Here is a 23,170-nt window from a genome sequence, read left to right as displayed (position 1 = left end):
TTTCCAGAATGTTATACGCATGGAATCATACAGTATGAAGGCTTTTGAGACTAGCTTCTTTCACTTAGCAAAATGCATTTAAAGTTCCTCCCTGTCATTTTGTGGCTTAATAGTTCATTTCTTTTTATTGATGAGTAATATTCTGTTATATGATGTGCCACAGGTTATTAGTGCAACCAAGAATATCTTGGTTGCTTCCAATTTTTGGCAATTACAAGTTTTTTTTTTTTTCTGGACCTAAGTTTTTTTCAATTCACGTGCGTGACCACCTAGGAGTGTGATTATTGTATCATACGGTAAACCTGTGCTTCGTTTTGTAAAAAGGGCAATACTGCCTTCCAAAGCGGCTGTCCCATTTTTCGTCCTCACCGGCAATGAGTGAGAGTTCCTGTTGCTCCGCACTCTTTTCCAGCATTTGGTGCTGTCAGTATTTTGGATGTTAGTCATTCTAATAGATTCGTAGCAGTATCTCATTTTTGTTTTTATTTCCAATTCTCTAATGATATTTGACATTGGGAATCTTTTTATGTGCTCTTTGCCATCTGTAAATCTTCTTTGATGATGTGTCTGTTCAAATCTTTCGCCCCATTTTTAATTGCGTTGTTTTCTTATTGCTCTATTATATATCATAAACATATAATATTGGTTATATATAACAACATGTATATATTACATGTTATGTAATCTATTGTATATCCCATACATATAATATTGGTTATATATAACAATAACATATGCTATGTAATATATAATGGTATCGTACTGTATATGTTATTGTTATTATTATTACTGTGATTTCATATTATTAAGTTTTAAGAATTCTTTGTATATTTTACTTTTCCCATTACAATTTTGGCACCCCTCTAGCACGGAGCCCACCTGGATCGCTCTCTGTACCCTGACTCCACTCAGAGACACTGCTTTGGGCTCAGGGTACTGTCACCTGGAAAGCCTGCCTCTAGAGCCACCTGTCAGAATCCCACTCAGGTCTAACGCTATCCCCTCCATGAGCATTGCTTAACTCTCTCAAAGTACCAGTCCTCTCTCCTACCCAGGATCTCTAGGATTTAGTTTGGATTACTTGTGTGCTTTTTTCCACCCTGCCTTGTCTGTAGTTAAATGAGCGGCAATTTGATTTCACTTGTAAGTTAATTAGGACCGGGGTTGACCTAATTGTCGCTATATTCCTTGAGTCACTTATCACAATGTCTTAAATACAGTTGTTACACAGAATGTCTCCTGAACCTGGGTACTAGTTGACCACTGCAGGGAAGGCAAGAAGTTGGAGAAAGAGGTGGTCAGGGTGAAGTTGCAATGTCTTACAGATGCCTCCTATCTTAAAGGATGATTTCTTTTTGGTTTTCAGTAACTGATCACCCTCATTCCTGCCTTTTAGATGAATGGTGATATTTTTAGTTTAGTTGGCAAGTTTCTGCATGTTGCCTAATCTATGTCAGCATAAAAACCAAAGGCAGATTTTTCTTGGGATTATTGCCTCTCCCAAGATTGGGGCATCTTCAGAGGTCATTAGTATAGATCACATTTTGAATTTTGGTTGACGTGACTTTTCCTAAGATTTCTAAAATAAAATAATGTATGCATGTGTTCTTAAAAACTGAAATAGTTTAGGTAGCTCTGTTGTACTCTTCTTCATGCCCATTGGCTCTGTGAAGGGAACACTTTTAACCACTTTTGTATTTTGTTCTCTTGGGGGCTATATCTTTATCTCTAGATAATGCGCATAGGTATTTGTTTCTTGAATTTTTTTCAACCTTAAAAATTATGTATTAATTTCCTGCTAGTGTACCTCCATTTACAAAGAATAACTATCAAGTCCTATTTGGGATGAAAATTTGTTTTCTATCTTTTTAGGTAGTACTATAACCCTCTCTGGTCTCTGCTTTATTTATTTTTGAGACAGAGAGAGACAGAGCATGAACGGGGGAGGGTCAGAGAGAGGGAGACACAGAATCTGAAACAGGCTCCAGGCTCTGAGCTGTCAGCACAGAGTCCTACATGGGGCTTGAACTCATGAACCGTGAGATCATGACCTGAGCTGAAGTCAGACGCTTAACCAAGCCACCCAGGCATCCCCCCGCCTTTTTTTTTTTTTAACGTTTATTTATTTTTGAGATACAGATAAAGACAGAGCATGAGTGGAAGTGGGGCACAGAGTGAGGGAAACACAAAATCCAAAGCAGGCTCCAGGCTCTGAGCTGTCAGCACAGAGCCCGACACGGGGCTCAAACTCATGGACCACGAGATCATGACCCGAGCTGAAGTCGGATGCTTAACCGACTGAGCCACCCAGGCACCCCTCTGCTTTATTTAAATGGAAGTAACAAGAGGAAAGAAGAAGGCAACATTTATGTTAAACCTTATTACTGCAAGAAAACTTCATAATTTATGTGAATCATTCTGTTGTTGTAGACAAACACTAATCCACTTTGAGAGAAACCCTTTTTAGGTCCTTTTGATATGTTTTGCTTGTCTAGCTACATTTTCTGGAAATGCACTAAAAATCTTTTGAAAAGGGTGAAGTATCTGGTTTTCTTAAAGTGGTCATTTGTAACACAGTCTAAAAGCTCAGTGTAACAAGTCTTCTTTTTCTATAACATTCTATCCCATAGACATAACAAAGCAATGAAAGAAACACGGTGATTGTAAAATGTACCTGGGGAAAGGAAAAATACCAATGGAAATGTACTAAGCTAGTTGGTTAAAAATGTATCCACTGGCGGGGGGGCGGAGGGGGCAGCACCTGGGTGGCTCAGTTGGTTGGGAGACCTCCCGACTTCAGCTCAGGTCATGATCTCATGGACTGCGGGTTCAAGCCCTGCATCGGGCTCTGTGCTGACAGCTCAGAGCCTGGAGCCCGCTTTGGATTCTGTGTCTCCCTCTCTGTCTTCTCCTCCCCCCACTCCACCCCATGTTCTATCAAAAATAAACATTAAAAAAATATGTCCCCCTGGAATCTCACGTCTGTCGGTGCTCTGACCTCTCTCTTTGTTCCCTGCAGAATGGATGATGTATTGATTGGGGCCCCTCTCTTCATGGAACGTGAATTTGAGACCAGCCCTAGGGAAGTAGGGCAAGTTTATCTGTATTTGCAAGTGAGTGCTCTTGTCTTCAGAGACCCACAGATCCTCGCGGGCACCGAGGTTTTCGGGAGATTCGGTAGTGCTGTGGCACACTTAGGAGACCTGAACCAAGATGGATACAATGGTAATTTTTACCAATACGTGGAATTGTTTATGTGTTGTAATTCATGCTACTGTTACATGAAGGAAGCAATGACGTCTTAAAAGTATTTACAGCAGTGTAAATACAGGGTACAGTTCTTATTGTTGATTTTTTAAATTTTTAAATATTTATTTTTGAGAGAGAGACAGAGCATGAGCGGGCAAGGGGGAGAGGGAGGGGGAGACACAGAATCTGAAGCAGGCTCCAGGCTCCGAGCTATCAGCACAGAGCCTGACGCGGATCTTGAGCCCGTAAACCGTGAGATCATGACATGAGCCAAAGTCAGCCGCTTAACAGACTGAGCCACTCAGTGCCCCTATTATTGATTTTTTATGAACTATTAAAGAAATCTCAAGACAATTTAAAGTTAAGTTGTCATAGATCAGCTCTAAATAAAGGCAGCTGTTATTTTTTAAATTAATATTTGGAGTTAATGACTCAAAGAAAACTAAAGAATCTTCCGTATGTACAGTCAAGACAAAGAAATGCATGCTGATATATGAACAAGAATGATGCCTTGTGATTAACCCATTTGAGTTACATATAGGCTTTGCTGAATTTTAATTGGTCGGTAAATTTCAGCTTAAAGCAACTTCAGTGTTTGCAGTAGTGTTAAATTCTTGGTTTAAGATTATGATTCTTTAAAGTAGGAATTTATGAATCCCTTGCAAGTACCCTTTCCTCAGAAAAACATGCAAGCTCACACAAAGCTTGCTCGAATTTCTCGAACAAAATAGCCTAGGGAGTGTTTGCATCAGATCAGTATTCATTAGTACCTTTGCCAAGGGGTATTGTAAGGTTAAGTTTTCTTTGAGAAAAAAGACATCCCAGAACTGTATGGTTAGTAATTTTTAAAGTGCCATAAAACAAAAATGCATATTACAAGTTCATGTTTCCAGGAAAATAATAAAAAGAGAGACAAGTTTATCTTTAACTGATGAGCTGCTTTCAAAACCTGCCCTATCCCTGGGCACCACGCAAAATATATTTATTTTGCTACATTATCTGTTGAGTCATCCTTATCACCATATTTTCCTCTACGTATCTTTTTTTTTTTCTCAAACCCTTCATGATATTTTTAAAAGGTAAGAGAAGCATTTGTAATGGCAGAAAGTGTGTTCTGCCTCTGATGTCACTGATGTATAAACTGGGTAAAATAGGGGCACCTGGGTGGCTTGGTCAGTTAAGTGACTGACTCTGCACAGGTCATGATCTCACGGTTCGTGAGTTCGAGCCCCGTCTTGGGCTCTGTGGCAACAGCGAGACTTGGGATTCTCTCTCTCCCTCTCTCTGCTCCTTCCCCGCTCATGCTGTGTGTGTGTGTGTGTGTGTGTGTGTGTGTGTGTGTGTGTGTGTGTCTCAAAATAAATAAACTTTTTTAAGTGGGCAAAATAATGCCAGATTGGGATGAAACATGACACCGATGTGGACCGACCTAGAGGAAGTGAAAGAAGGGTCCCTTTGCACCTGCCACGTGATGCGATCTTCATTTTCCACAACAATCTGAGATTTGGGATAGTTTATTCTTACCTGTTAAGTGAAGCTGGAATGATAATCCTTGTTATGTAGTCAAAATCCATTCACGATTTACTTAGTCTTGTCAAACTTAGGAGCAAAGAGAAATAAATGACAAAATGGGGATACATAATTGTCACCCGCTGTGGCGAGCTATTATGTTATTGTGTTATTGGTGCTCTTTTTTTATGTAAAACTAAATATACGAGTGTTTTATGTTTTTTAAATTTATGTATTTATTTTGTGAGAAAGAGAGAGAGAATCCCAAGCAGGCTCCCACTGTCAGCACAAAGCCTGAGGCGGGGCTCGATCCCATGAACCATGGGATCATGACCTGAGCAGAAATAAAGAGTTGGACGCTTAACCGACTGAGCCACCCAGGCACCCCTTGTGTGTATTGTTTAGAACAATTCTGATGGACACAATGTGTGGAAGTTAACTTTCATTCAGTGCCATATTTAAGTGGGAGTCGAGTGGTAGGGTCCTTTCCGGGTTTCTCTGTATCCTCTACTGTAAAATGGGTCCTGCCTACCTCATGGGTTGATGTAATCATTACATTAGATAATCTCTGTGAAAGAGATTGTTTTTTTTCCTTTTAACAAGAAACTCGTAAGTACCCTGCAAAGGTGTCTCGCCTATTCTACTCAGCCTAGTGATGGGACCCAGCCCTCCCTGTGGCTTGTTGCTAAGTTCCCGTGTAGATCATCCTCTGCCTTGCTCCTCCAATGGGCCAAGTGCTTTCCAACCTTGGACCTTTGCACACCAGTTCTTTCTGCCTGGAGCGCTCTCCCCTCTGATTTCACATGGTTGGTTTCATCTTGTCCTTAGATTTCCATTTCAGCGTGAGCCTTAATGACACCTTGCCTGATCCCCTAATCTAAAAATAATAACCTGACAGAGCGCCTGGATGGCTCAGTTGGTTAAGCAACCTACTCTTGATTTCAGCTCAGGCCATGATCTCATAGTTCGTAAGATCAAGCCCTGCGTTGGGCTCTGAGCTGACAGCATGGAGTCTGCTTGGGATTCTCTCTCTCCCTCTTTCTCTCCCCCTCTCACGCTCCCTCATGCTCTCTCTCTCTCTCAAAATAAATATTTTTAAAAAGATATGTAAAAATAACAGCCATTCTCCATCACATTAATATTTTTGGTTCTTCTGCATAGAGTTTGTCACTTTCCATATCTCCTTGATTGCTTCTTTATTCAAATTGTCCACTACCTGCACTAGAGTATGAATGTTCGGAAAGCAGCATCTGATTTGCTGTCACAACTGCTGCGTCCAACACATAGCAGTCGCTCGATAAATATTTGCAGGATGGATAAAAGGCAAACAAATAACTTATGGTTGCTGCAGTATTATGAAATTTTCATGGAAAGCTTAATAAGCCCTTTGGATTTTATGATACGGCTCTTCTACATCTCAAACATTCTTCCTGACTTAAAAAATATGTTTATGTGTGTCCGTTTGTAGACATTGCCATCGGGGCACCCTTTGCAGGCAAGGATCAAAGAGGCAAAGTGCTCATTTACAACGGGAACAAGGATGGCTTACACACCAAGGCGTCCCAGATTCTGCAAGGATTGTGGGCCTCCCAGACCATCCCTTCTGGATTCGGCTTTACTCTCAGAGGAGATTCAGACATAGACAAGAATGATTACCCAGGTAAGGGTTTCTTTCTTTTCCCATGAGAGCCCACTTCCCAGAAGGAAGCCCGTTCTCGGGACAGCGCATCATGTGAAAGTGGTTCCACTCCTGAAGGGGAAGGCCAAGCTTACCCACAGATGGCCCCGGGCTTTTGTCCATGATTCCCAAGTGACAAAACAGGGAAGGCGGACAAAACAAACACTCCCCTTCCCGCCAAGAAACCATGTGAGAAAGGCAAGGTGGCTTTTGAAAACCCGCACTGGATGCAAAACTTGTCAACTTTGCGACAAAAGTTTTTGTTTGAAACCCCTCGGTAAGCTGTTGTCCATTGATGAAGACTTGCCTCAGGGCCAGCTAGAGCAATTTATTTTAACCCTGTAATTCCCTTTTGAGCTCATAGTTCCTGTTAATTAACTCATGAGCCTCAACATTTCTGTCATCAAGCTCATGCTTTTGGAGCATAAGTATTTTCTAGCCGTCTTTTGGGGTTTTTCAAAATAGATTGCGTATTTCAAAGTGAAGCAAAAGGAGCTTGTTGATAAGAAAGATGGTAAACTGTTCTTGGTGACTTCACTCCGACTGAGGGCTCGTGGAAATTATACCACCCAGCGAGATAATTCACGGTTTGTGCGTGCCGGAGGAAGGCACAGTTTGTCTTAAAGGATTGTTTTGGGAATCCCAGGGTTTTCAGCAGAGAGCATCAGACTTCTTGGTTTTATGATGCAATTGTCACTTTTATGTTAGTTATTTTAAAATGGTTTCAACAAATACTTAGAAATTACTACTAGTTAACCAACAGCTTCAACTATTTATTAAAACCTGTCTCATTCCACCACGTTCACGCTAATTGGGTGCTTTCCATATGTCGAGGGTTTTTTTTTTTTTCTGGTTTGGGGCAACATTCCAATACACTGACTGCCTAAACATACATAACTAATTCCATCCTTCCGTTTTCTCTTCCCCTCTGGCATCAGGCAAAAAGGATACTGTATCATCTTCTCATAAATTTGCCAGAAATCTTTCCTGGCACCACCAAAGACGTTCTAATGGGCTCAAAGCAGATTTAGTTTTATATCGTATACGAATACATCCTACCTCAGCAATTTCAAGAGCGTCTAGTTAAGTTTATTTTCTTAGGTTATACTATACTAGTCTAATCAATGAGGTTAGTGGGGTTTTTTTGGGGGGAGGAGGGTGTCATTCATAATCTATTCTATTTTAAATAATCCAAAAATTAGTCCCTTATGTGATTTCTTCCCAAAATATGTCAGGATGATTCATGAAATTCAACTCATAGGCTGTAATCTTAGATGAAGAGTTATTTTTGGAAAGCTGTTGCTATTCATTATGCTTGTCATATACTTACCTTAGTACCAGGGAACTTGACAGACAGGTGGCTGTACCTTCCGCCAGGTAAAGGAAATAAGGGATGTATTGTGCGCCTAGGAAGTTCATCAACTTTCTTTCAAGTCTCCTAAATAAAAGCCAGGAAGGAGAGGATCATGAGACAATTTTTATCTCAAGGAATATGTCTTCTGGGGGTGGGTGGAGGGTTGAGGGAGCGGGGAAAGAGGAGGCAGACAGGGAAGAGAGAAGCTAAAGTAGGTAGATGTTGGCAACTAGTTACCTCTTAATTACGTCTTCTTTTATCCCTTCTTAATCGGAAAAAGGTCATTTGAAGCCATTCGTTAACCGTACCTACTGAGGCTGATTCAATTAATACTAATTAATGAGGTTAATGCAGTCTGTGTATCTGTCTGTAAAGTAAATGTCTTTCACTAAGGCAGGACCATTCGTGCCACTAATTGGATTCTTATCCCTTGAGATCATCTCAAGGCATTCGGTGTGTGACTGTACATCTTCTCAGTAGACTTGGGTTCTGGTCCCGGTTCTGCCTCTCGAATGCAAATGTGGATGTCTTGTGATTCGTGATCCTAGAACATTTCCCTTGATCCCCATCTCTTTACAAAAGAATGACATTCAAAGAATCTTCCTTAGAGTGACGCCAAGTCCCCAGAGATCTGTGCAGAGGCAAAACCCTAATGGGGGGGGTAATAACTACATTCTCTTCCCCACTACGATGGATTTGAAATCCACAGGCATAATTCAGGAATCAGTTGAGCAGATGTTCATTTAGATTCAAGACTTTCTCCTTTCCTGTCTCTGAGGCCACTCTTTCAAGGAAGGGAGTGGCAAAGGGCGTGCCTGTTGTCCAGGGACTAGGAAAGGGACATCCGGCCCAAATGCATCATCTGTTTTTACTAGCTTCTGCCTGAAGGATAATTCAGTCTCTCCTGGCCTTTCAGGCAGTGCTCAAGTTTCTGTGGTTAATCCCATGGCCTCTGTAGTGGCCACTGCTCGAAAGTTCCATGGGTCATGAGTCCTCATTCTATTCTGGCCTCTTCTGGTCCGTTCTTAGCGTGTGCTTCTATGCTATGGTTAGGACCCAGACATTTACAGGTTAGGTTTTCAGGTTTCTGAGATTGTTTATCCACCTGGATTATTCCTTTAGCCATTGCTAAGTTATCACCAAGACACCTTATTACTCCAACCTAATGGAGTTTCAATCTTCTTAGGTTTTGCCTGGGAAATAGCAGTGTTCCCACCTTGAGGCTATTGGGTGGCATGCGTTCCAAATCCTATAGCTCATTTTATAAACTGTATGTCCTGGTCCCCCATGGTCTATCTTGTGATTTTTTCCAAACCAGTTCTACCTGGAACTTACAAAGAAGTAAGTTTTCTTTCTCTTTGGGGTCCTGCTCTCCCAAATCAAAATTAATCTTCTTTCAGATTATGGTGCCTTCCAGGAGTCTCAAAATCCATTTAACAAGTTGACTTTCTTCTAAGATATATCTGGTGGTCTTCAATAAGCAGTGATTCTCAATCTTAGCCGCACATCAGAATCACTTGGGGGAACTTTATTTTTTTTTTTAATGTTTTTATTTATTTTTGAGACACAGAGAGACAGAACATGAGCAGGGGAGCGGCAGAGAGAGAGGGAGACACAGAATCCGAAGCAGGCTCCAGGCTCGGAGCTGTCAGCACAGAGCCCGACGTGGGGCTTCAACTCACGGAGTGTGAGATCATGACCTGAGCCGGAGTCGGACGCTTAACCGACTGAGCCACCCAGGCACCCCATCACTTGGGGGAACTTTAAAAACTCTGTCTGCTCAGGTCACTCTCCAAGCCTAGAGTCAAACTCTCCAAAGTCAGAACCTCTGGGAGGGGGGTAGAGCTCAGACCAGAGTAACATGGGTAAGTCACTTGGGTGATTCCCATGTTCAACCCACCTGAGAACTAATGACATAGAACAAAGTTCCCCCTTTAATGAGTATTGAATCAACGGGCATCTTGTTAGAATACAGATTCTGATTCAGGTCAAAGAAGTGGGAAAGACTCCTCCTTTCTACCGGCTTCCCAAGTTATATCACTGCCTCACGGCTTCATACTACATCCTGAGTAGCAAGCTATTTTGACCTACGGAGTCTGAGATGAGGTTCTTACCCAGGACCTTACTGTGAGAAACAACGCTCTCAAGGCTTTGTGCTCAGTTCCCAAGCCTACGGTAGTTGGATATGCAGTGTTCTCTTTTGGCAAGGACCCGTTCACTAAACTCTGCCATTCCATTTATTCTTTTCAAGTTGCCAAACTAACCCGAGGGTCTTTTCTCCAGGTCGCCTCTGTGTGGTTACGGCCATTGGGATGCATGGCCCTGATACATGCTCTGGCCTCATCTGGAAAAAACTAAGGAAGGTCCATTGAAAATACTCAGGGGTTTTTTTTTGTTGTTTTTTGGGTTTTTTTTTTTTTTTGCATGCACTGCTCTGCATCTCCTGGGAGTTATCTGTGCATTTAAAATGATGCCTCATTGGCTTCCATTTAAAATATAGGATCCATTTGTTAGGGATTGGCCCACCTTAACCTGGTTTAAGCCGTAGAGGGAGCCATTTATATTAAGGCTATAGGAATATCTCAAGGAAACCTAAAGACAGCAACTCTCCTAGGCCTCTGGATGGGACTGACTGAGATCCTGGATGGCCAAGACTTCCTTTATGCCTCTCTCTTACTCTTGCCTCTGCTTTTCTTTGCACATCTGCTTCTCTCTCTTCCCCCCCCCCCCCCCTCACTCCCCTTCTCTCCCTCTCCCTGTCTGGACCACAGTTCTCTGAGCACAAAGTGAAGTGTAGGCTCCAGGCTTTGCATGTTGCAATTTTACTCACTCAAGGAGACTGTCTACAATTCATCTCAGTCCCACATTGTAGGGAAGGGCATCGTATAGACTCCATGGCAAAGGGTGACATCTTCCAAAGAAAGCAGGCGTTGACTTGTGGACTGGGCAAGTATGCCAGGGAATACAGGCCTTGATGCCCCTGTGAAACAAAACGAAACAAAATGGCCCTAGGAAATACGAAGGGAAGAAGATAATTGAAAACAAAAATCTTTCGTTATAAAAATTAAGTAATAAAAGTGGTTGTTAATTGCTCATCGCTCTTTGAATGTTTGTTCCTTTTGTTTCAAGGTCCAGAAGAAAAATACGTAAAGAAATTCCTTCATGCAGTCAAAACATATGTATTAGTGTTTGCTGTGTATTAGACATCGTGCTGGGGGTACAGTGGCAAGGCGTCCACTGTCACTACCTTCCCAGAGCTGACATTCTAGGTGAGAAAGACAGTTACATAATTACAAAAAAGTGTGAGCATCGAAACACTGAAGGCTTTAAACGTTAAACCGGTTTTGGAACACAATAACATCTGAAAAAATTCAAGCATGGCTGCTGAACATTATGCTTATGAATTTTAAGTCTATTATGATAAAAGTATTGTTGGCCTTTGGAACTTCTGTAATGATTTGGTCTTCATTAAACGAATCAGCTGAGGAAGAACTATGAGCTCTGCGGTTCCTCAGATAGGCACCTCCACTCCCCCTGACAAACTTCCAGGAGCCAGGCTAACTCCATGATCAGGGCTACAAATTATGTCCAGGTTGTGTCCAGCCAAGGGGCAGGTGAGGGCAGATTCATATACCAGGGAGTTCCCTTCCTGCAGGATGGGGCAGGGCCACCTTTTTAAAATTTTTTTTTTTTCAACGTTTATTTTATTTTTGGGACAGAGAGAGACAGAGCATGAACGGGGGAGGGGCAGAGAGAGAGGGAGACGCAGAATCGGAAACAGGCTCCAGGCTCTGAGCCATCAGCCCAGAGCCCGACGCGGGGCTCGAACTCACGGACCACGAGATCGTGACCTGGCTGAAGTCGGACGCTTAACCGACTGCGCCACCCAGGCGCCCCAGGGCCACCTTTTTAAATGCACACACAGGCATGGTGGGATCTCAGTGGCCCTCCATTCTAAATAGATCAGAAACAAAAATCCCAAAACTCTTCCCTCTTTCTACTTGGTCACCTGCAGAGTTCAGGTAAAGACAAGTGCCCAAGCAAACGGTAGATTTGACATTCTGCATTGAAATCAGCCAAACCCCTTGGAGTTGCTGTTAAACGGAACACACTTGAAAACCTGGGCTTACCCAAACTGATGGCTTCTGAAGGGGTAATTTATCCCCTTTTTACCTCATTTTAGGCACCAAGTGTTAGCAGCCGTGTCTGCGAGCAGAGCCATGTTGGCTTCCCCTCGTCTTCACTGCCTGCCATCTACCCACTTCCAGGCACACTGATATGAAACCTACCTGTGATAATGGCAGGCACACATGTTGCCCATTCCTTAGATAGCGTGCTCTCTCTCTCTAAAGATAGATACACTTTACATGTTTGTGATACAAGCCAGCTGCCTTTTGCAGGAAGAAAGAGTAAGGTTGATGGTGATGTTTGATGTGCGTTTCTTTGCAAATTACAGCTGTTTCACCTTCCGGACTGACAAAAAATCAGGTCACATAGGACCCGAAATAATCAAAAGCACAGACGTGCAAAAGGTGGCTTGATTTACTACTATGCCATCCACTGCATAGCAGAGAAATACAGTTCATATCCTCTGGAATATTATTTTTGAATATTTCTTTTTTTTTTTCCAACGTTTATTTATTTTTGGGACAGAGAGAGACAGAGCATGAACGGGGGAGGGGCAGAGAGAGAGGGAGACACAGAATCGGAAACAGGCTCCAGGCTCCGAGCCATCAGCCCAGAGCCTGACGCGGGACTCGAACTCACGGACCGTGAGATCGTGACCTGGCTGAAGTCGGACGCTTAACCGACTGCGCCACCCAGGCGCCCCTATTTTTGAATATTTCTTATGCACACACGTACATACACTCACACTTATATGTGCATGTGTATATATGCATGCGTATTTTGTGTGTGTGTGTGTATGTGTACCCCAAGAGAGTTTATAGGGTAAGGTTAGATGATACTCCATATTTTTCTTTTTGGGAAACATCAAACCCGTATAAAAATAACCTATTAATAAAGTTAGCAACGTGTCTGGGAACAGGAGAAGGGAAATCAGACTGGCCAGGTTAAGATTCCCATCCATCATTGATGGGCTGTGTGGCAATGAACAAATTACTTGAGTTCTCTGAGTTTCTATTTCCTTATCTGAAATTACAAGGCTAATAATATTTCCTTCACTTGGTTGTGTGTGTTTGCACTTTCTAAGTCTGGAAAAGGTGTTTACAAAATGTTGTGAAATGGCTTAGAACAAAAAAGGAAATCCATCTGATTGACATGAATACAAACAAAGCTAATTTACTTCACAGACATATTGGGCCACATAAAATGCTAAAAAGCTGCATTCTAGGATTCTGGAGATGGGCGAAATGGGTTTCAAACTTGACCCCACTGTTTCCTAGCTATATAAAAGCATAAGACAATTTCCTAACCTCTCTGAACTTCGATTTTCTTCTCTGTGAAATTGGATATAATAAGTTGGTTTAAAGATAAAATGGCATTATTTATATACTGTGAAATGAGATGATGTGTTTAAGTTAAAATGAGATTACATAGAACATAGTTTAATAAATGGCAGCTCTCCAATCAAGTTTTCTTTCTTTCTTTCTTTTTTTTTTTTTTTTGAGAGAGAGAGAGAGAATGAGCAGAGGGGGGCAGAGGAGAGAGAGAGAGAGAGAGAGAGAGAGAGAGAGAGAGAGAATCTTAACAGGTTCCATGCCCAGTGTGGAGCCTAATGTGGGGTCGATCTCACAATCCTGGGATCATGACCTGAGCCAAAATCAAGAGTCAGTCGCTTAATCTCTGCTTTGTTCTTTTTTTTCTCTCTTTGTTCAGGGTCTCACTGATGTCCTCCACTCTTTTTTTTTTTTAATGTTTATTTATTTTGAGAGAGAGAGAGATTGTGAGAGAGAGTAGAGGAGGGGCAGAGAGAGAGAGAGGAGAGAGAGAGAGAATCCCAAGCAGGCTCCTTAGGGTCAGCACAGAGCCCACCCCTGGGCTCTATCCCATACACCATGAGATCATGACCTGAGCTGAAACCAGGGGTCAGACACTTAACTGATTGGTTGCCCCCCAATTAAGTTTTGAAACAAGACTATATTTTGGAGGCATTATTTTCTTATGCACACTATTGATATTATTTTCTTTTGCTTATTTAATTCCCATAGTCCCCATATATTTTCTTCCCCCACCCAGACAAATAGGAATATGAAAGGAGGAACACTGACATTGAGACTCTGTTGGGTTGGCAATCTCTTGTAAAAGTCCTGTTGCTAGGCCCTCACTAGAATCTTCTGCTAATGTCATGTGGTTACTGCCCTGCTATGATGTAGCCCCACCACTCACCCCATCCTACCTCCCACCCCTACATGGAAGATGGTGCACAAGGGACTTCTCCCATTTCTCACTACTGTGATTTATTGGATGCCAAGAATGGAAAATGTTCTTCCTTCTTAACCTCTTAACCCGTTAAAGGCATTTAATTTCATATAAATTGGGCCTGAACTAGGTGACAATGGAAACTGAAAGGAAGGAATTAAAGAAATCATGTAAATGAAAAATAGTCAAGGCTTGATAATGACTGGCCGTGATAGAAGGTAGAGGAGGTGGGGTTAGTAAGGAAGAGATGTTAAAGATGACTCTGGAATTTTTATCCAGTGTACCCAAGAAAAGAATGGCATAATGGACAGACATGGGGAGATTTAGTTACAGAAATAAAGAGATTCTACTATAGAAATAGTATTTGGAATAATTTTCCTAATATCTAGATTAACCATTCAGTATTTTTTTAGGTTTCTTACAGTAAATAGTATCATCAGTACACATATATAAATAGGAGTCATTAGTATATTGATTCCTGGCACCAAAATTCTTTTTCCTATTCCAAATATGGATGTATTCAGGTTTCTGTTCTGGTGCTGATTAGAAAATGAGGGTTGGGCAGAGGAGTATCTTGTATACATTAATTGAGTGAAAACATTTCAGAGAAGAAACAGCTGTGATGGTCAGAAATCCCTAAAATTCAATGATCTAGCCTAATCCTGTTAAACATGATTGTATAACAAGACCATCTGCTAAATGCATAGCCCAGACTTTGGAGAGCGGAGGAGGGGAAGTACAGATTCTGTTGAGGTGCAGAAATCTTACAGGCAATGAAAACTAGGGGAAAACATGGGCTGAATGCCAAGACTATCATTGTCTTGTTCAAGCCCATAATGCATGATGATTATACCATGAAGCCATCTCAGACAATTATACCAAATGGGAAAAAAAAATGACCCATTATTTGTTTTAATGAGTGCTGTGTGCATGAGTGTGTGTGTGTGTGCAAGCAAACAACCAAGCAAAAGAGAACCTACACATAAGAAATAAAAGGGTGGTTTTAACCAAAGGGAATAATGCATAGTCATACCTTGAACTCCTTGAAATTGATTTGAAGTTTAGTTGAAGTAAGTTCAAATCTATAGTCAAAGTTTATTTCTACTTCTCAAACCCCACTATTCAGGTTTTCCTGAAAAGGAAAACATTATGTTCCTTACTGAGCAAGATTTTCATAATTTCAGTATAAATACATTGTAAATTAGAATATTAACATTTCTTATAAAAAAAAATCTTATGAGTTAGATTAAATGGAATTAATTAAGTCAACCGACAGAGTTCCTGGGCTTTAATTCAGCCGTCCGTAAAGTGGAAGTAAAAGTGAATGCAGAGATAAAACATTTGAGTTCCAGAACCAGTTCTCCCAAGATAATGTTATTTTAGTAACTCAGCTTCTCTGGGCCTGACTTTCCTCCCCTGAACGTGATATGGATGAATAGAAACCTTCTCCAAGCTTTCTGATTCTATAATCAGATTTTATAATCCAAGATCTAGACTTACTGCCTTCCAGATACAGACACTACAAAAAAAAAGAGAGAGAGAGAAAGCGAGAACTGTAGGCCAATATCTCTGATGAACATAGATGCAAAACTCCTCAACAACTGAACCCAACAATACATTTAAAAAATCATACACCAAAATCAAATGGGATTTATTTATGCAAGGGTGGTTCAATAATCCCAAATCAATCAAAGCGATACATCACATCAATAAGAAAAGGGATAAAAACCACGTGATCATTCCAATAAATGCAGAAAAAGTACATTTGATGAAGTACAACATCAATTCATGAAGAAAACCCCAAACCAAGTAATTTTAGACAGAACATACCTCATTATAATAAAGACTGTATGTGGAAAACCTGCAGCTAACATCATACTCAATGGTGAAAAACACAGCTTTCCCCCTAAGCTCAGGAATAAGACAAGGACGGCCAATCTCAGTCCTTTTATTCAACATAGTACTGGAAATCCTAGCCACAGAAATCAGACAAGAAAAAGAAATAAAAGGCATCCAAATTGGTAAGAGAGAAGTGAAACTGTTACTATTTGCAAATGACATGAAATTATATATAGAAAACCCTAAATTTAGACTCCACCAAAAAACTACTAGAACTGATGAATGAATTCAGTAGTGTCTCAGGATACAAAATCAATGTGCAGAAATATGTTGCATTTCTAAATGCTAATAATGAGGCAGCAGAAGGAGAAATTAAGAAAAATTATTTTTACAATTGCACAAATAATAAAATATCTAGGAATAAAGTTGACCAAGGAGGTGAACCAAGGAGGTGAAAGGCCTGTACTCTGAAAACTAAAACATTGATGAAAGAAATTGAAGACAACACAAACAAATGCTTTTTCTGCATCTATTGAGAGAATCATATGGTTTTTAGCCTTTCTTTTATTAATGTGGCACATCACATTGACTGACCTGCAAATATTAAACCAGTCCCACAGCCCGGGGATAAACCCCACTTGATCATGGTGAATAATTCTTCCAATGTACTGTTGAATTCAATTTGTTAGTGTCTTGTTGAGTATTTTTTCATCCAGTTTCATCAGGGATATCAGCCTGTAATTCTTTTCAGTGAGGTCAAGGTAACGCTGACTTCATAGAATCAGTTTTGAAGCTTGCCTTCTGTTTCTGTTTTTTGGAACAGTTTGAGAATAGGTATTAACTCTCCTCTAAATGTCTGGTAGAATTGCTCTGGGAAGCCATCTGGCCCACAACTCTTGTTTGTTGGGAGATTTTTCATTACGGATTCAGTTTCTTTGCTGGTTATGGGTCTATTCAAATTTTCTATTTCTTCCTATTTCAGTTTTGGTAGTTTGTATATTTCTAGGAATTTGTCCATTTCTTCCAGGTTGCCCAATTTGTTGGAATATAATTTTTTCATAGTATTCTCTTATAATTGTTTGTATTTCTGTGGTGTTGGTTGTGATCTCTCCTCTTTCATTCATGATTTTATCTATTTGGGTCCTTTCCCATTCTTTTTGATAAGTCTGGTTAAGGGTTTATCAATTTTGTTAATTTTTTTCAAAGAATCAGCTCTTAGTTTCATTAATCTGTTCTACTGTGTTTTGTCTGTTTTTTCTATATTTATTTCTGCTCTTATCTTTACTATTTCCCTTATTCTGTTGACTTTAAGCTTTATTTGCTGTTCCTTTTATAGTTCCTATAGGTGTAAGGTTAGATTGTGTATTTGGTACCTTTCTTGCTTCTTGAGATAGGCCTGAATTGCAATATACTTTCCTCTTAGGACTGCCTTTGTTGCATCCCAAAGGGTTTGGACTGTCATGTTTTCATTTTCATTGGCTTCCATGTATTTTTTTTTATTTCTTCATTAATTTCCTGTTTAACCCATTCGTTCTTTGTAGGATGCTCTTTAACCTCCATGTATTTGAGGGCTTTCCAAATTTTTTCTTGTGGTTGATTTTGAGTTTCATAGAGTTGTGATCTGAAAATATGCATAGTATGATCTTGATCTTTCTGTACCGGTTGAGGGCTGATTTGTGACAAAGTAGGTGATCTATACTGGAGAATGTTCCGTGTGCACTTGAGAAGAATATGTATTCTGCTGTTTTAGGGTGAAGGTTCTGAATATATCTGTTAAGTCCATCCAGTCCAATGTGTCATTCAAAGCCATTGTTTCCATATTGATTCTCTGCTTAGACAATCTGTCCATTGCTGTCAGTAGGGTATTAAAGTCCCCTACTATTATTACATTATTACCAATGAGTGTCTTCATATTTGTGATTAATTGATTTATATATTTGGGTGTTTCAGGTTGGGGGCATAAATATTTACACTTGTTAGATATTCTTGATGGATAGAACCAAAGGTGTAATCATCAAGACAGCATGGTACTAGCACAAAAACAGACACATAAATCAATGGGACAGAATAGAGAACCCGGAAATGGACCACAAATGTATGGCCAACTAATATTCAACAAAGCAGAAAAGAATATCCAATGGAAAAAAACAATCTCTTCAGCAAATGGTGCTGGGAAAACTGGAAAACAACATGCATCAAGGTGAAACTGGACTACTTTCTTACACTATACACAAGAATAAATTCAAAATGGATGAAAGACCTAAATGTAAGACAGGAAACCATCAAAATCCTAGAGGAGAAAATAGGCAGCAACCTCTTTGACCTTGGTTGCAGCAACTTTGTACTAGACATGTGTCTGGAAGCAAGGGAAACAAAAGCAAAAATGAACTATTGGGACTTCATCGAGATAAAACGTTTCTGCACAGCAAAGGAAACAATCAACAAAACTAAAAGTCAACTGACGGAATGGGAGAAGATATTTGCAAATGACGTATCAGATAAAGGGTTAGTGTCCAAAATCTATAAAGAACTTACCAAACTCAACACCCAAAAAACAATCCAGTAAAGAAATGGGCAGAAGACATGAATAGACACTTTTCCAAAAAAGACATCCAATCATCACTCATTACCAGGGAAATACAAATCAAAACCACACTGAGATACCACCTCACACCTGTCAGAATGGCTATAATTAACAACTGAGGAAACAAAAGATGTTGGCAAGAATGTGGAGAAAGGGAAACACTTTTGTACTGTTTGTGGGAATGCAAACTGGTGTAGCCATTCTGGAAAACAGTATGGAGGTTCCTCAAAAAATTAAAAATGGAACTACTTTATCACCCAGCAATTGTACTACTAGGTATTTATCCAAAGGATACAAAAAGGCTGATTCAGAGGGGCACATGCACCCCAATGTTTATAGCAGCACTATCAACAACACCCAAAAGATGGAAAGAGCCCAAACGTCCATCAACTGATGAATGGATAAAGAAGATATGGTGTATATACACAATGGAATATTACTCAGTGATCAAAAAGAATGAATTCTTGACATTTGCAACAACACGGATGGAACTAGAATGTATTATGCTAAGTGCATTATATTAGAGAAAGACACATATATGATTTCACGCATATGTGGAATTTAAGAAATAAAACAGATGGACATAGGGGAAGGGAAGGAAAAATAAAATAAGATAAAAACAGAGAGGGAGACAAAACATAAGAGACTTTTAACAAACTGAAGGTTGCTGGAGAGGTGTTGAGTGGGGGGATGGCTAAATGGGTGATGGGCATTAAGGAGGTCACTTGCTTTGGTGAGCACTGGTGTTACATGTAAGTGATGAACCACTAAATTCTACTCCTGAAACCAATACTGCATATGTTAACTAACTTAAATTTAAATTAAGAAATAATAATAATAATTTTTTAAAAAAAGAAAAAGAAATTGAAGACAACACAAATAAATGGAAAGATATTCCATGCTCATGGTTTGGGAAAACAAATACTGTTAAAATGTCCATACTACCCAAAGCAATCTGCAGATTTGATGCAATCCCTATCAAAGTACCAACAGCATTTTTCACAGAACTAAAACAAATAATCTTAAAATTTGTGTGGAACCACAAAAGACCCCAAATAGTGAAAACAATCTTGGAAAAGAAGAACAAGACAGGAAGTGCCACAATCCCAGATATCAAGTTATACAAAGCTGTAGCAATCAAAACAGTATGGGACTGGCACAGAAATAGACACAAAGATCAATGGAACAGAGTAGAGAGCCCAGAAATAAACCTGTTATTTACATGGTCAGTTAATCTTCGACAAAGGAGGCAAGAATATCCAAAGGGGAAAAGACAGTCTCTTCAACAAATGGTGTTGAGAAAACTGGACATCTACATGCAAAAGAATGAAATTGGATGACTTTCCTACACCATACACAAAAATAAACTTGAAAGAGATTTAAGGACCAGGGGTGCGTGGGTGGCTCAGTCAGTGAAGCGTCTGACTCGATCTTGGCTCAGGTCATGATCTCATGGTTTGTGAATTCGAGCCCTGAGTCAGGCTTTATGCTGGCAGTGCAGAGCCTGCTTGGTATTCTGTCTCTCCCTCTCTCGGACCCCCTCAAATGAATAAATAAACTTAAAAAAAACTTCACAAAAGGGATTAAGGACCTAAATGTGAGAACTCAAGCCACAAAAATCCTAGGAGAGCACAGGCAGTCATTTCTCTGACATTGGTCATAGCAACATTTTTCTAGATATGTCTCCCAAGGCAAGGGAAACAAAAGCAAAAGTACACTATTGGGACTACATCAAAAGAGAAGTTTTCTGCACAGCAAAGGAAACAATCAACAAAACTAAGAGAACATACTGAATGGGAGAAGATATTTGCAAATGATATATCCAATAAAGGGCTAGTGTCTAAATACATATAAAGAACTATACATAACTCAACATCCAAAAAACACAAATAATCCAATTAAAAATGGGCAGAAGACATGAACAAAGATCTCTCCAAAGAAGACATAGATATGGGCAACAGACACATGACAATATGCTCAGCATCACTGATCATCAGGGAAATGCAAATCAAAACCATAATAAGATATTACCTCACACCCATCAGAATGGCTAAAATCAAAACACAAGAAACAACAAGTGTGGGTGGGGATGTGGAGAAAGAGGAATCCTCATGCATTATTAGTGGGAATGCAAACTGGTACAGCCACTGTGGAGGCTTCCTTTATAGATTAAAAATGGAATTACCGTATGATCCCATAATTTCACTGCTGTTACCCAGATAAATATAAAAACACTAATTCAGGGCGCCTGGGTGGCGCAGTCGGTTAAGCGTCCGACTTCAGCCAGGTCACGATCTCGCGGTCTGTGAGTTCGAGCCCCGCGTCAGGCTCTGGGCTGATGGCTCAGAGCCTGGAGCCTGTTTCCGATTCTGTGTCTCCCTCTCTCTCTGCCCCTCCCCCGTTCATGCTCTGTCTCTCTCTGTCCCAAAAATAAATAAACGTTGGAAAAAAAAATTAAAAAAAATTAAATAAAAACACTAATTCAAAAAAGATAAATGCACCCTTATATTTCTGCAGCATTAATAGCTAAATTGTAGAAGCAGCCCAGTGTCCATCGATAGATGAATGGATAAAGAAGTGGATAAAGAAAGAATATTACTCAGCCATAAAAAAGAATGAAATCTTGTCATTTGCAACAACATGTTTGGATCTAGCGAGTATAATGCTAAGTGAAATAAGTCAGAGAAAGACAAATACCGTATGATTTCACTCATACGTGGAATTTAAGAAACAAAACAACCAAGCAAAAAGAAAAAGAGACGGACCAAAAAAAAAAAAAAAAAGAGTCTTAACTATAGAGAACAAACTGATGGTTACCAGACAAGAGGTGGGAAGGGGGGTGATTGAAATATGTGAAGAGGCTTAAGGGTACACTCATCCATGATGAGCACTGAGTAATGTATAGATAATGTATATTGTACACCTGAAACTAATGTGACATTCTGTGTTAAATATACTGGAATTAAAATAAAAAATAGTTTTTTTAAGAAAAACGATGTTTCATCTACCCATTTAATTTTTTTAAATCTGTATGATTTCATGGATGTTTATTTTGGGGCTATAAACTATTACTACATTTGTTTATATTTGTTGCCTATTGTGTTTGATATTTGGCCATTGGGAATGCTTTCCAGTTCATTCCTGTATTCATTTTATTTTTTTAATTTTCATTTATTTTTGAGAGAGAGACAGAGGGCAAGCGGGGGAGGGGCACAGAGAGAGGGAGACACAGAAACTGAAGCAGGCCCCAGGCTCTGAGCTGTCAGCACAGAGCCTGACATGGGGCTTGAACCCACGAACTGTGAGATCATGACCTGAACCGAAGTGCAGCGCTTAACTGACTAGCCACCCAGGTGCCCCAAATCATGTGTTCTTTTAATATTTCCCATCCTCGTATAAGCATTTCCTCACTGTATAACATCACAGTATGCTCCGAGCTCATCTTGTATTTTCGGTGCTTCAGCCCTGGAATCAACCTTTCTTCAAAACCTACAGTTTCTTTATTGATTAGAAATCAAGATCTGGACACTAGGTTTTATCATGGTAACGAGCATGTCAAGACTTGTAATGCATGGAATTCTGTAGATTACCATGTTGTCATATATTATAGCTCCATTGCAAACCATCAATATTGCTTGAAATCAACAAATCATGTTTTCATTATTCAACCTATGCTTTGTAAGTCAACATTTTTCATTTTAATTGCCAACAACAGGTATTTGGGCAACATTAATATTATTCGGCTAATGTTGAGAACAGCCACCATTTTTCTTCATTTTTAAGGATAAAGGTATTGTAATATTTACTAATTATATGATACTCAAGAAATTGTACTTTTGAAATACAATTCATTAATTTATTCAACAAATACTTACTAAGTGCCATTCACGCGTGCACTCTTCTGGGTTTTGAGGATATAGCACTGAATTAAGCAATGACCCTGTCCTCATGGGCCAGAGTTCAAATTCTAGCTGTTACCATGGCTAACTGTGTAAGCATGACAAGTTACTTTAAAGGGATGTTGTGAAAGTTAAGCTAGATACGTATGTATAATATGTATAAAGCGGTTGACACTGTGAACAAAACCTAGTAGGAATTGCTAAATATTAGTTATAAGTGACCTATTGATACTATTTTGACTTAATCCAAGCCTTTAAGAAACAATCCAATCTTGGAGATAAAGCATCCAACAATTAACTATAGTACAAACGGCATATAAGAAGATTTTTAACAGGTAAAAAAAAAAAATTAATATTGAATGAGTTAAAAATAGAAGCTTCTTGTAGCTAAGTAAAGTGTTCAAAGTAAGCTTCCTGGGGGAAGTAATGGTTAAGCAAGGTCTTCAGATATAGGTATGATTTTAAGTATTATAAGGAGACAGCTTTCCAAAAGAGGAACACGGCCTGAGCAAGGCTCAGAGGTAAGAAAAGGTGATTTTGGAAGTTATTTGGGTCAAACTCATGGGAGCATAAATGGAGGGATGAAAGGTAGATTTGGGGCAGGTAATGAAGGGCCTTGAATAGCATAAATAATTGGTACTTTATTAGGAAAATAATGGGGAAAAGAGATTGTATTT

General features: G+C 39.8%; 1 protein-coding gene across 1 annotated transcript in view; it reads left to right on the top strand.

The window, feature by feature from the left end:
• The window catches only part of ITGA8 (integrin subunit alpha 8), a 187,140-nt gene that overhangs the window by 70,670 nt on the left and 93,300 nt on the right, over positions 1–23,170 (top strand). Inside the window, exons 12-13 of the mRNA XM_047067331.1 lie at positions 3,020–3,225; positions 6,227–6,418. Of these exons, the coding sequence (XP_046923287.1) occupies positions 3,020–3,225; positions 6,227–6,418 (398 nt within the window). The remainder of the gene's footprint in view (positions 1–3,019; positions 3,226–6,226; positions 6,419–23,170) is intronic.

The sequence above is a fragment of the Lynx rufus genome, unplaced genomic scaffold (assembly GCF_022079265.1).
Source record: "Lynx rufus isolate CCGP_SWC_20201006 ecotype Redwood Valley unplaced genomic scaffold, mLynRuf1.p SCAF_7, whole genome shotgun sequence".
Classification (NCBI taxonomy): domain Eukaryota; kingdom Metazoa; phylum Chordata; class Mammalia; order Carnivora; family Felidae; genus Lynx; species Lynx rufus.
This window is presented reverse-complemented; position numbering and strand designations above follow the sequence as displayed.